General features: G+C 38.0%; 1 protein-coding gene across 3 annotated transcripts; it reads right to left on the bottom strand.

The window, feature by feature from the left end:
- Positions 1–593: 593 nt before the first annotated feature.
- Eri2 (ERI1 exoribonuclease family member 2) lies at positions 594–9,684 on the bottom strand. Of its 3 annotated transcripts, none has more exons than XM_048331893.1 (9): positions 9,588–9,684; positions 8,743–8,810; positions 8,575–8,658; positions 7,717–7,844; positions 6,749–6,905; positions 4,988–5,088; positions 4,647–4,728; positions 2,564–2,652; positions 594–2,373 (listed from the first exon to the last, which is right to left on the bottom strand). In XM_048331893.1, exons 1-9 carry the CDS (start codon positions 9,608–9,610, stop codon positions 1,030–1,032), a joined length of 2,076 nt encoding a protein of 691 aa, XP_048187850.1. In that variant the 5' UTR covers positions 9,611–9,684; the 3' UTR covers positions 594–1,029. The 3 variants fall into 3 exon arrangements, with proteins under 3 accessions (XP_048187850.1, XP_048187851.1, XP_048187852.1); XM_048331894.1 differs by having other exon boundaries at positions 8,575–8,653; positions 9,588–9,602; XM_048331895.1 differs by lacking the exon at positions 8,743–8,810 and having other exon boundaries at positions 8,575–8,653; positions 9,588–9,606.
- Between the last annotated feature and the right edge of the window lie 4,587 nt (positions 9,685–14,271).

Genomic DNA, 14,271 nt, shown 5'->3' on the forward strand with positions numbered 1-14,271 from the left:
TCATAAATCACAGAGGAGTTTTTTGTTTTTTTTTTTGGCAGTGGGGGGTTGGTGTATTAGGGCTTGAACTAAGACTTAATGATTACTGAGTGGACAGGCACTCTCTCACTTGAGTCATCTTTTCTATCCTTTCTGCTCTGGCTATTTAAGACAGGGTCTCCATTTCTATCCATAATATTCCTATTTGTCCTTCCCACTCTCATTGGGATGGCAGGCACATCCACCATAGCTAGCTTTTTCTGTTGAGATGGGGACTTGGAACCACAATATGCCTGATGGTAGCACATCCCGCCCACATGTCCCAAGCTATTGGCTAAGATTGAGGTCTTGAGAGAACTTTTTGCCCAGGCAATCTTTCCAATCTCTACCTTCCAATGAGCAGCCAGTCTAGAACTGTAAAATCTGATAAGTTTCCATGTCAAATCTCTGATCCATTTGTTTTTAGACCTTAATTAAATTGTTTAAGTATGTTGATAAACAAATCAGATCTACCTTTAAGCCTTGAAATAAAACTTAATGCAAGTTTTTAGAAAAATATACAATCCCATAAGATTATAATTCTCAAAGAATAATCCTGAAAAAAGGGTTTTTAGTCACCAAATTTTCACTCTAAGATTTGTTGCAAAGTTAACTAGAAAAGATATGTACTATTATTGTTTATATTTAACCTAATAAATACAGTTTACATAAATATTTTATTTGTGGTTCTTCAAAACAAGCATAATAAATTCATCAAACAATGTATAAAAGATAAAATTTCAAGGTATTATTAGAATACTCATGTTTTGGAATTTAAGGAACAATTAGGATTCACACATATACAAACAAAAGAAAACTGGTAAATAATTTGGCGAAGGGCAAAGTTCTGAGTTATTTTCTCTTTTTAGTTTGTACGTGTGTATAGAGCTCAAATGTGCAGTCTCTATAACTTATAACCCTATACATTTTATCTTTCCTGTGCCAAAAGTCACACAGAAATTATATGAAAGTGAGAATATACTCCAGATGTAAGGAAAAAAAATTTTTAAATCAATTTCTCATTGAAGGTCTGAGTCTCAAAGAATTTTTAGTAGAAACACTTAAATTTCTGTTACGAGTATGTCTTGTTTCTGGAGAACTAAAAGTGAGTCTCCCCGTGGAATGAGATTGAACAATGCTATTGGCTCTTTCCTTTTGAAGTGCTTGTTCCCATTTAAAATAATCACAACACTTTCTGTTTTCTTGGTATTTCCCAATAGGGCAACAATAAAAGACTTTTCCATGGTTTGGTCCATTATTAGAAACAGTAAGCCTCTTAGATCTTCGGCCACACTTGCATAAGGGAGGTGTCATTTTTGTACTCTTCCACTGCTCTTGTACATTAACTGTGGATGTTAATACAGAGGGGAAAGTCTTCTGGGAAGAACTTCTTATGGGGGAGCAATCAGATGACATAGACTTTTCTTCATGAACGGTGAAAATCTGTTTTTTTGCTGGTGGGAAAGCTGGGGAACTAGATGAGTTCCTTTTAGTATTACCTAAAAGGGCATGTTTTCTCAAAACCAAAGGATGCGATACACTGGTGTTAACATTATTAAAGGCACACGATTTGTGTTCAGGTAGTTTGAAGGCAGAAACATCTGAATCTAGATGTTTGGATTCTTTCACATTATAAATGGTAGTGTGAGGGCTCTTGTATACAACAGACTTATTAGTCTCAATTTTTTCAGGAGTTTCTTCCATGTCTCTGAAGTTTTTATTATTTAACATTTCTGATTCATTTAAATCCACTGATCTTTCTCCATAATTAGATAAAATGTCTAAGTTTGTGTCATCAATAGGAGGCAAACAATCTTTATTTTGCTCAGGCTGAGATGCTGGCAATAAAACTGCATCTTCCCAATCAACCAACATAGGCGAACACTCAAGAGCAGAACTCATTTCCATACCAGAAACATGATTAACAGAGGGAATGGTAGTGGCAACAAGTACCAATTTAGAACCCAATGTCGAAGAGTTAGATTTGGCATTAGATGCAAAATGGTCACTTTTTCTTTGCTTCTGCTTGTAAAGAGGTGAATTCAAGGCAGGAGATGGTAATTGTCCCAGGGAAGTAGAGGGTTTAGTATTATAAAGAGATAAACAACTTTTTTTGACATTTTGAAGACCTGCTTTTATATCACTGTTTACTTGTAATTGATCCTTCTGTGCCTTTATAGGGGAATTCACAAAAACTGAGCTCATTTGAACCTTTTCATGAGCATTTGTTGTATTTTTAGGATCCTGTTCAAATATACTAGGACTGTGGGTGCTAATGTTGTGAGTAGACGTTTCTTTAACTTGATTTATATTGACATTTGTGGCTGAAATGCTGGAATTCTTCTTAGTAGGAACCTATGATCCACAGACAAATCCAACAGCTTTAGAAACTGTGCATTTATAATTTCTTCAGTAGACATTATACGACAAAAAGAAAAATGTCATTGGTTTATAAATGACTGTACACATGAAATCTACATTTCAATGAACTTATGACTACTATAGAGTTTGAGATGAGAGAATAAAGAGGCAAGATACCACTAACCTTATGGATGGTCCTTGTAATTTTCATTAGACAGCCATCCCTGATCATTTTCCAAGCAAGAAGAGCAGTATTCCGAGAATCATCTAACCCTAAGGAAATTGGTATCAAACACTGAATTTAGTAGTGGTAAGTGTAAAAAACAAAAAGACCCCAAAAAAGCAAAGAAAAGGGGCTGGGAATGTGGCATAGTGGTAAAGTGCTTGCCTAGCATGCATGAAGTCCTGGGTTAGATTCCTCAGCACCACATAAACAGAAAAAGCTGGAAGTGGTGCTGTGGCTTAAGAGCGATGAGTGCTAGCCTTGAGCAAAAAGTGCTCAGGCCCGGAGTCCAAGCCCCAGGACTGGCAAAAAAAAAAAAAAAAAAAAAAAAAAAAAGGAAAGAAAAGTACTACTCTTTAAATAGAAGTTGAAGCATATTGCTTGCTAGCTTTAAGTTCACCAACTAATTTCAATCATAACAAATTGGTTTGTGGAAAGCAGTGTCAGCATTCCCAATGCAAGATAAAATCTCTAAAGATAAGATCTTTAGAGAAGGGTGTGAAAATCTGTTATACAGTATACTAGCACAACAATGTTCATTGCAGCACAATTTGTCATAGCTAAAATATGGAACTGACTCAGTTGCCCCTCAGTAGACGAATGGATCAGGAAAATGTGGTACATATACACAATGGAATTTTATGCCTCTATCAGAAAGAATGACATTGCCCCATTTGTAAGGAAATGGAAGAACTTGGAAAAAATTATACTAAGTGAAGTGAACCAGACCCAAAGAAACATGGATTCTATGGTTTCACTCATAGGGAATAATTACCAAAGGTTTAGGTTAGTCATAGCAGAGGATCACAAGAGCCTAATAGCTATGCCCCTATGAATGTATAAAATGATGCTAAGTGAATTGAACTCCATGTTATGGAAACGAGTGTTATATCACTGTTGTAATTACTTTTAATATGCCATGTGAAACCGTAGCTTCTTTTGTTGATGATCCTCTTGTATCCCTTCCTGTGGTTGTACCCGCACTATCACTGTATCTCATCTGAATACATTGGATACTGTATATACTGGTATTAGAACTAGGGAAATGAAAGGGAATATCAAAATCGAGAGACAAAGGATAAAAAGACAAACGGCTCCCAAAGCACTAATACTTGCAAAACCACTGGTGTAAACCAACTGAAAAACTCATGGGGAGAGAGGGGAAGGGGGAGGGGGGAATGAGGGAGGAGGTAACAAACAGTACAAGAAATGTACCCAAGGCCTAACGTATGAAACTGTAAACCCTCTGTACAACACTTTGAAAATTAAAAAAAAGACTAAAAAAAAAGTACCACTTTTTAAATAGAAGTTAAAGCATATTGTTAGCTTTAAGTGTACCAACTAATTTCAATTGTAAAAAATGGGTTTGTGGAAAGCAGTGGCAGCATTCCCAATGAAAGATAAAATCTCTAAAGATAAAATCTTTAGAGAAGGGTGTGAAAATGTTATACAGTACCCAAACATGTAACCTGAATTCTGTATGGCCGTAATTTTATTTTTTTCCCAGTAGTCAGTTGAATGATTTGGGTACTTGTTTAATTTCCATTTGATTTGGTTTTCACTTGTTTAAGCAATTGGAAAGCCACTAGATGGCAGTCTTTATCTTAAATAGTTCATGCATGAAGCACATAATCTGAAAATCAGAAACAATTTGAACTGAACAGATTAGAGGGTGGTTTTTTTTTTGGCAAGAAGAGGCTCACAGGCTTTCCTGCTTTCCTTTCCTGGCCAGCTTCCTTCGAACTGTGATCCTCAGATCTCAGCCTTCTGAATAGCTGGGATTACAGGCATGAGCCACTAACACCCAGCAGTAGGATTTCTTTTGGCTGAAAGATACCCTTTACTAATGGCATTACATAGAAAAATAAGATTCATATAAAAATTTTCACAAAAATCAAATGAGTTATATAATAAAATCATTCATAATAAAATGAAATTTTGTACTTTTTGTACTCAAAGTCTGGCTTATGGAATTAAAACCTCTTTACAACTACATAATTAAAAAAAAAACTTATTACAAAAAAAGCTTTCAATTTATACAAACCAGAATGTTCTCGTCCTGAGAATTCTATTCCCACTTCTTGCAAAGCACCACTTAGCCCTTTTGGTTTTCTCCTGTAGAAAAGCTAATCAAATAGAAGAAGACATAGTTAAATGTAGAATAACTATTTAGAGGAATATGTATTAACCAATTATTTCTCCTGATTCTTAGTTCTATGTATTTGAAACGGGCCTATATTTTATGTGTTATCTTTAAATAATTTAAAGATATATATTTTTATGAACATTCCAAAAATTACTTTATTTGAAGAAACCCATACATGGGATAAAATGTAATCATTTTCAATAAAAGGAAGTGAATATATCCCAATGTTTCACTCTTACCTTGTAAGTTGCTCTGAGATCAATCCAATAGTTTAAAAACAAAGGTTTTAACAGCTGTTTTCTTTTACACTCATACTCCAGGCAAACCCCCAAGTCCCAGTCTATATTAAACATTAAAATAGAACAAAGTCAATGATGTCAACATTCTTCATTAACAAACTATGAAAGATGATATAAAAAAGAACAGTAGTTTATTAAAAAGTAACATTGGTACTAAGTTTTAAGAACCTTCCTTCCTTCCTTAGTCTTTCTTTCTTGGTGGTACTAGTTTGCACTCAAAAGCCTTGTTACTAACTAGTCAGATGTTCTACCACTTGAGCCACACTCTCAATCCAAGAAGGTATTTCTTGAACCTTCAGTGAAATTCTATTTAAATTAATAAATTATAAAGCCTACATTTTTTCTATATTCTAGAAAAAGATTAATGTGCTACAAAATTAAACTTCTTCTTGAAACTTAAACTCAAATATGACTATCAGTCTAGATTACCAAGGGTAAAGCATTATTGTCAATGAATAATGTCAATGCTTTATCATAGCCAGAAAAAGGACCTACTTTAAAAGGTTCACTTATGATTCTTGATGTCTATAATAGAAGGTATTCAAAGAATAAAAGGAAAAGATTTGGTGGCCATGCCTGAAATCTCAGAATTCCTCTCTTCTCTTCCCCCTCCCCTCCTTTTTTCTTCTATTTCTCTTAGTGAAGTCAGGATCTCGCTATTTTGTCCAAGCTTGGTTCAAATTTTTCAGCTCAAGCTATCCTTGTGCCTCAGTATCCTGTAGAGCTGATTGCACCTTTTCCTGTTAGAAAAATTCCTAATGACTTAAACTTTCAAGTATCCCCAAATCAGGGGCTGGGGATATGGCCTAGTGGCAAGAGCACTTGCCTCGTATACATGAAGCCCTGGGTTCAATTCCCCAGCACATATATAGAAAACGGCCACAAGTGGCGCTGTGTCTCAAGTGGTAGAGTGCTAGCCTTGAGCAAAAAGAAGCCAGGGACAGTGCTCAGGCTCTGAGTCCAAGGCCCAGGACTGGCAAAAAAACAAAACACCCCCCCCCCCAAAAACCCCCCAAAATCAAGTATCCCCAAATCATAGTTTTAAAACCAGGAATGTATTCATTTTGATTAACATCTACTAGGCACTTGAATTTCTTTCCCTAGCCCGAGGCTAACAAGGATAATTTTATGGTAAACAAGTATTAAAATTAAAAATAAAGAACTATATAGTGAGGATGGATACTAATATGAAGTGGGAGAAGGATGAACAAGGAAAGGTAAACAGTAAAAGAGAAAATTCTGTTAAAGTACTTTATATGCTTCTATGAAAGTAGAAGAATAAAAGTTGTTGAAGTTTGAAGAAGGGGAGGAAAAATAAAGGAGAATGATAAGGAGTTGAATTTGATCAACATACTGCATGCATGTATGGAAATCCCCTTTTACCACCAAAATAGGCTAATAGAATAAATCAATTATTAAACAAATGAATTGCACAGTGGTAATGCTACCCTTTTGTGATTTGCTTTGTTTTTTTGCCAGTCTTGGGCCTTGGACTTGGGGCCTGAGCACTACTCCTGGCTTCTTTTTGCTCAAGGCTAGCAATCTGCCACTTGAACCACAGCACCACTTCTGGCAGTTTTCTATTTATGTGGTGCTGGGGAATTGAACCCAGGACTTAATGTATACGAGGCAAGCACTTTTGCCACTAGGCCACATTCCCAGCCACCTTTCGTGATTTATAGGTATGACTCATATTTTTACCTGACCAAGTAACAAATGCACATAATTTTACTTCAGAAGCAGAAGGTTCAGAAACTCCAGTTGCAAACATAATTTTCTTCTGTTGTTGAATCTTATTGATCCATTTACAGAATTGAGATAGACAAATTTTTAGAGGGGCTCCGTCTTCAACTTGAGCCTGATTAGAGATCAGCAAAATCTGAACTCAGTAATTAAATTCCATGATACTAAGCATGTATTATAATTATATAACAAAGAAGTTCTAATGGGCAGAGTGAATAGTGAAAAGATTAGTTTAAAAAAAATACAAGCATGCTGTAATTAGAATTACAGTAAGAAAATAATTTTCCTTTATCAGCCTAATTGCTAATGAAGGATTGACCCCCACCCTATAGTCCCAGGCTCAAACAAAGACACCAGGCAAAACCTCAGGTATTTGTGAACTTGCTTTGATATGCAGGCAGGGTAATTCACCAAAGCCCAGCAGTAAACCATCCATTGTGGGCCCAAGGAAAAGCCAACTTCATAGACCTGCTTTCAGTAATCTCTGCCTCCTTGCTCAGACCCCATATAAGCCTGGTTCCAAATTCACCCCCTCATCCCCAGGAAGGTCTGTGCCCCTCCCAGTTCCTCAATAAACAGTCCTCTCCCGTTGTTGATGGAGTCCGGCCTATTCCTTGCCCGTTCTCCATTTTCCTAACAGCTAATAAATAGTTAAATTTTTACTGACAGAAAAAACCCCCAACAAATTTGAGTCATTTAATTCCCATAAAATAAAATAAATCTGATTCCTCCCTCTCTTGTAGTATTAGGGATCAAATCTAGAGCATTATGCTTACTACCGAAGTACCCAAATACTGAGCTATACCCCTTATACTGGTCCTCATGTTCATAACAATATCCTCCTAATAGTGAACAAATATAATTCCAAGTGGTATATAGCTTTATTTTTCCTTTTTGAATTATGAATTAAAATTTTTTTAGCATACCTGCTTTATGCCTGTCAGTTCCATGCAAAATTCAGAAAGAATTGGATGTTCTTGGGGCTGAACAAAAGCATGAAATTCTGATTCAATCTCTCCAGTTGATGTGTTTAGCAAGACTGCTGGAAATTCAACTAAATGAAATAACAATAGTCAATTAACACTTAAATATGCAATGTGTAGCTTGGTCCCAGTGCCTCATGTATTCCTAGCTACTTATGAGGCTGAGATCTGAAGATTGTGGTTTGAAGCCAGCCTGAACAAGAAAGTCCATGAGACTTTTATCTTCAATTAACCAGCAAAAAGCCAGAAATAGAGCTGTGGCTCAAGTGGTAGAATGTTAACCTTCGGCAAAAAAACATAAAAGTTCAGGGACCGCTCCAGACCCTGAGGATGGGCACACAAAAAATTAAAAATTACATATATACATAATGTATAAATCAATGCTGTAACCATATCAGTAGTTAAATGCACTACTATCATAATAGCATTACTATAAACAGTTTTAAAAACAGAATGATCAAAGCAATGTGGTCAAGTTATAAATGAGCCATGCCAAAGAATAAATCAAAATACTTAAGCAAGTGTATATCTATATTTCCACACTTAAATACAAAGAGCACATGGATTCTGGAATGTACTCCATTTTTCTGCAAAGAATTTTTTGTTTCTATGCAATTAAGGTTATATTATATAATCTTAAAACAATTATTTTATACAATAACATTAGGTATTTGGGTTTTGTTTTTGTTTTAATCAACAGGTTTGATATTAAACGAACATTTAAAATGCTGGCTGTACATCTACAAACTTATAAACGATTAGTGTACAGCTGGGGTTTGGTTGTTGGCAGTCCACACTTACTTATTTCCTGGCTCTTATGGTGCTTCCCATCATTCCAGCATGTAGACTCAAAATCAATGACAATTAGATAGTCATACAACTGCTCTGCAAAAGATTAGGGTTTCATATGATTTATTAGTGTTCAAAGAGCACAGCTATAATATTAAAGACACAATGTACACTACTTACTGGATTTGCTTCTTCCTAGATTCCCATTTGCTGGTGCAATTGACTTTCTCCTAATCAATCCAAGCTGCCTACAAGTTTAAAACCACCGAAAAAAGTCAATGACCTCATTCACATTCCTGTTTGAAAAAGCTACCAAATAGTAGCATTAGACAACTGGCAAAACTTCATTAACATACTATGAGGCAAGCACTCTACCACTAGGCCACATTCCCAGCCCATTAGCGTACTATGACTCAAGGAAATATAATTAGATTTTAGGAGGAAAGGACCTGGGTTCTTGGACTATCACTTTTTAAATTTTAGTAGGCATTTTCCTTATCATGAGCCTTAAAGTACAAATTTGCTCTTAGGCTAATTTTGCCTGCCCTTCTTACTTTACAGCAATACCAAGGAACTTAAGCTATTGTAAAGATGCACTAAAAAGTTGATTGTCCTAGCACTTTTCACGCCCTTGCTATGTATAAAACAGTTCTGAGATCAGAACAACACAAAGCATTTAGAAAAAAATCTTCTGGGAAACTTAAGAAATCTGAGTAAAGAAATGAGACAGTCATAAAACCGCCGCGAGGCGTTCCATGATAAAAGACTCCCCAAAGCAACATGCATTTGACGATCGCTCGGAGGTGACGCCAACAGCTGGACCAGGGCCTCGGCCAGCGACCCCACCGCGCGCGGGAACATCCGAGGCCCAAAGCAGGCCGACGCAGGTTTGCGGCCCGGCCGGGGAGAAGCCGCGGCGGAAGGGCGGTCTGGGGCTGGAGGCTGCTTCCCGTCCCCACCGCGCACCTCCGGGCCTGGCCAAGAGTGACCCTTCCCCTACCCTGCCTGGAGCTTCCCTAGCGTACCCCGCCAGCCGCTTAGTTGCCATCCTGCCGCGCCAGTTCCCAGGAGGCCGGGCACACTTCCGGTCCTTTCAAGGCTGGCGCGGCTGCGGGGCCGAGGCGGCGGCGACCTGACAGGTTCTTGGAAATCCAACCTCCGGAAGTCGTCCGGGGCACTCCCGGAAGTTGTCGGGGCGCTTCCGGTCTGCTCAAATTGCGGCGCGGCGGAGGGAGTGGCAGCCGTCGGCCGCTTCCCTGCGGCTCTTCTGCGTTTTGGGGGTTTAGGCGGGACCGCCGCTTAGAAGAGTGGGTTTACCTCTCGCCAGTGATGGTGTTCTTGGGAACTTCTGGACGGCGGGCCTGTGTGCGACGTGGGGTCTAAGCCGAAGGAAAGATGGGGGGTGCCCCCGCTTTCTGGGACTGCTACGGGAGCTCCGCATCCTGTGGATTAAGAAACTGGCGTGAGGGAGATTAGAGACGGTCGAAGCCCAGCGGCGGTTCTTCTTTGAACTAAGGAATCTGGTCAGCGCCGGTGCCGGAGCTGGAGCTGTTCTTTCTCCACCACCTCATGGAAAGAGAAGGAAAGGTTTGGAGACACCCCATCGAGGGGAGGAGGAGGAGGCTGAGCCCGAGCAAGTTGGCGACTGAGGTGGTGAGATCCCGTTGGGATCTGAGGACAGGCAGCTGGAGGCCAAGGTGAGCCAGGAGGGGCTCCAGGCAGTTGCCCCACTCCTCCCAAACAATTCCCCACCGCCCTTCAGAATCTCTGACCTCCCAGAGCCTCACCCAGGGCACCTGAAGTATGCATGGATACTAGAAAGCCATCTGGAACCCAAGTGACTAATACAGAGCTATTCTACATCTCTTTCGTCGTGTCCGTGTCCGTGTGTGTGTGTGTGTGTGTGTGTGTGTGTATTCTTTTCTAACTGGTCAGAACTCTGTGTTTGCTACTTGAAATTCTGAAAGCAGGCAGCCTGACAAGTGTTAAGTAATTATTATTGTCCCTTTTAAGTGTGCCTTGATAAATATCAACTCATAGTTTAGTTTATAGATGAACTCTTCCCCACCCCCAGCCCCACTGAATGAAGGCTAAAGCCTTAGTGTACTAACTCTTGGTTAATGAACAGCTGCTTGAGTAGATGGCTGAGGGTGGAGATTTGGCTAAAATTGGCTATTGGAATTCAGAAGGCTTTATATCAGTCCCGTCTAATTTTTACCAGGTATCTAAATTCTGCCTTTTTTAAAAAAAAACGAAATTCAGATAATTGTTTTCTCTATAATCACTCCTGCCTAAAATACATTCTTTCTTCCCTCTGGTAGCCTTCCTTGTTATAACCTGTTTGGGATTTATTTTGTATTCTTGGGGAGTTTTTTTTTGTTTGTTTCTATCTGATTTGCATTTTAAGACATGGTCTCAAACATTGCCCTCGAACCTGCATTCCTCTTGCCTCTACCTCTTGAATGCTAGGATTATAGATCTGCACCACAACATCCAGATTTTTATTGTAAGAGTTAGATTTCAGGCTGCTTAAACACCTTTTTTTTTTTTTGCTGCTACTTTGCTTGTATAACATTAGTAGACATGTCTCCTGATGTTCTTACATATTCTAATATACATTCAATTGTCTTTGGTTTTAGGATCTTTACTTTCTGCCAGTTCAAAAGCCAGCAGCAACCTGCAGGAATACTCACATCATTCAAAAGTATGGTTCTAAGAAAGTGGGCTTGACCAGATGCCTTCTTTCAAAGAAGAAAATCAGAATACTTCTCTTTCTATTACAAAGTTGGTTTAAACTTTATGTTGCTAACACTTAAATGATTTTGTTGAAAGTTTATTTTTCTGGCTGCTTTTTGAATGATTCATTTTTAATTTTGTTTTATTTTTATCCAGTCCTGGGGCTTGGACTCAGGCCTGAGCACTTCCCTGGCTTCTTTTTGCTCAAACCTAGCACTCTACCACTTCAGCCACAGTGCCACTTCTGGCTTTTTCTGTTTATTTGGTGCTGAGGAATCGAACCCAGGACTTTGTGCGTGCTAGGCAAGTACCTTACTGCTAAGCTACATTCCCAGCCCTGCAAGTATACTTTTGATTTCTCAGCTAGATTGTTGCGAACAGAGGTTTAGTAGACGATAATTTCTTGGGCCTAAAGTACCAGTTAACCAGTGCATTCATTTCCAGTGTTTAAATAGCTGCAAGTAGGCCCTTTTCCTAACATTTTAGAAAACTTGTATCTGTGCTCCCAAATGAAGAACAATTGTTTATTTTTTTCTAACTAGTTTTATGTTCAATCAAGTCCTTAAATATTACTTGGAGTTTATTTCTGTCTTTAAGCAAGATATTACTGCTGCTATGAAGTCTCTAGCTTAATTACACTTAATTTTATACATAAAGAAAAGAAATAGGACTACGCTGCTTGGATTTTATTTTGCCTAATTTTATCAAATTTCTTTTCATAAACAGCATCCTTTCTTAGTACTCAGCAATCAGTTTTTAAAATTTCCTTTGTTTCTTTGGGGTGTTTGTTTATTTATATTTTGTTTTATTTTATTATTCATATTCAGGTTGACCTCGGACATGAGATCCTTATCCCTCAGTATCCCTCAGTATTCCAAGTGATAGGATTACGGACCTGTACCACTATGTCTGGCTGTATTTTATAATTTTTTTTTAACCCCCACTTATGGGGCTTGAACTCTGGGCCTAGGTGCTGTCCTTGCTTTTTTGCTCAAGGCTAGTGCTCTACCACTTGAGTCACAGCACCACTTCTGGTTTTTTCTGAGTAGTTTATTGGAGGTTAGAGTCTCATGGACTTTCCTGCCTGGACTGGCTTTGAACCGCAATCCTTAGATCTTAGCCTCCTGAGTAGCTAGGATTATAGGCGCAAACCATTAGTACTCAGCTTATAATTCTTAATAGAGTAGCAAAGTGCTAAAGTTTTGGAGTGTAGCATTCCAGGCTATGTGTTCTGGATGTTCTATAGTTGGCAGTGTCACTTGTAGACAAATTCCTTAACTTCTCTCTGGCTTAGATTTCCCCCCTATGAGGTTAGGATAAAGACTACTTTATAAGGTTAGGTGATAGGCAAGCACTCTACCCCTAAGCCACATTCCCAGCCCCTACCTCAATATATTTTAATAATGTTTAATATAATTTTATATGTGAAATTACATAGTGCCAAAATATAATGCTTTTTCCTTTCTTTTTCTTTAATTCTTATTTTGATAATAAGTCAGCAACTTACTATCTTCCTTGTCCTAGGATCCCTCAGTTGTATTCACTATTTGGCAACTTTTCAGACAGCTGGAGGGAGCTTTGTTTTTTGGTAAGACCTCATCTAAAAATCTACAGACTATCATTTGGCGGTCAGCTGATCATAGCAATCTGCCTTTACCTCTAAACCCCAAAAAACAAAATAAAACAACTAATTTCTCCCATAGCCACAATTTGAAGGCCTAAATTTTACTCCTATTTTTCCAAAGATTAGCATGTGACTTCAGAATGTATACCATAATTAGGCAAAGAAAAAGCTAGTGAGCTTAACAGGGGCTACAGGAGAGTGGACCAGGACTTTCTGTTGAACCTTTTGTGCACATTATATGCTTACTGTGGATGAAGCCACTCCTGATTATTCTGAATCCCTAGTGCCTATTTCATGGCCTGGAAATAAGCCAGTAAAAAAGAATCTTGATCGTTAGGACATGAATTGTAAATGTGATTATTATAGTGCTGAAGTTTTACATATAATGGTTTTAAAAAAAAGCAAAACCTTCAAAATGTTGCCAGATATATCAATTGTATCTTAACTTTCTAGAAAAGATACTCATTGTCTACAGAAAAGCCTAGACTTTCTAGAAAAGATTCTCAGTGCCACAGAAGATGCTAGAATAGTCTTTGAATCTGCTCAGTGTTTCGAACGAACCCAAAGAAGGTTCATATCTTTTACCTTTCTTAATATTTTGGTGCCAGCAGCTTCTCTTGCTTCTCTTTACAAAAATAGATACATGATTGAAGCTGAGTATGAATTTGGAATTAAGGCCCATGTCACTACACTAGTCTAATGTCAGTGGTTAAAGATATAGAATTACTTTTTTTCATAAATATGACTCCATACCATCTGGTTCATTTTTCTAAACAACTTGTTTCTAGATCTGTAAAATGGGAATACATAGTTCTCTGGGATACTTATAAGGGTATATGGATAAAGCTTTTAACTCTTACATGCCTTGAATATTTTGGCAACATACTGGTGGCAGTGATCATTGTAGCTAATGCAAATAATTGCAGTAATTATTTTAAAACTCTATATAGATTTTTGCTCTCTCAGACTGGGAGCAAACCCCACTGTTTCAACCATAGTTTGGTGGGTGGAGATTTGACCACCTGAGATGTTGATGATATGGGAGACACTGAAGTGGACAGAATTTCTAAGAGACTTTGTTGTGATGCTTTCTAACCTATTGTGACTCTTGTGAAATAAATTGTAATCCATGTAAAATAACAACAGCCAAAATAGTGTTCTGTGTTAGAAAGATATTCTGAAAGATCTTATGTGGGCATATCAATGTAATAGTCACTATTTATTGAGTTCTTACTAAGTCTGTCTTTCTGAACATTTTCTTACTTAATCAAGACAGCAACCATTTAAGTTAACTTATTATACATGCGCATTCTGAGAATTTCCAAGTTAACTTAGCTGATATCCCCTGA

The sequence above is a fragment of the Perognathus longimembris genome, chromosome 23 (assembly GCF_023159225.1).
Source record: "Perognathus longimembris pacificus isolate PPM17 chromosome 23, ASM2315922v1, whole genome shotgun sequence".
NCBI lineage: Eukaryota > Metazoa > Chordata > Mammalia > Rodentia > Heteromyidae > Perognathus > Perognathus longimembris.

What these genes read in the sequence shown, in the direction of transcription:
- Eri2 (XM_048331893.1), bottom strand. Translation starts at nt 9,610, where the DNA reads ATGGCAACTAAGCGGCTGGCGGG. An exon ending in CCATAAGAGCCAGGAAATAA is followed by an intron (nt 7,845 to 8,574) that starts GTAAGTGTGGAC and finishes TATTTCATTTAG; the next exon opens with TTGAATTTCCAGCAGTCTTG. An exon ending in TTACAAGGACCATCCATAAG is followed by an intron (nt 2,374 to 2,563) that starts GTTAGTGGTATC and finishes TGTGGATCATAG; the next exon opens with GTTCCTACTAAGAAGAATTC.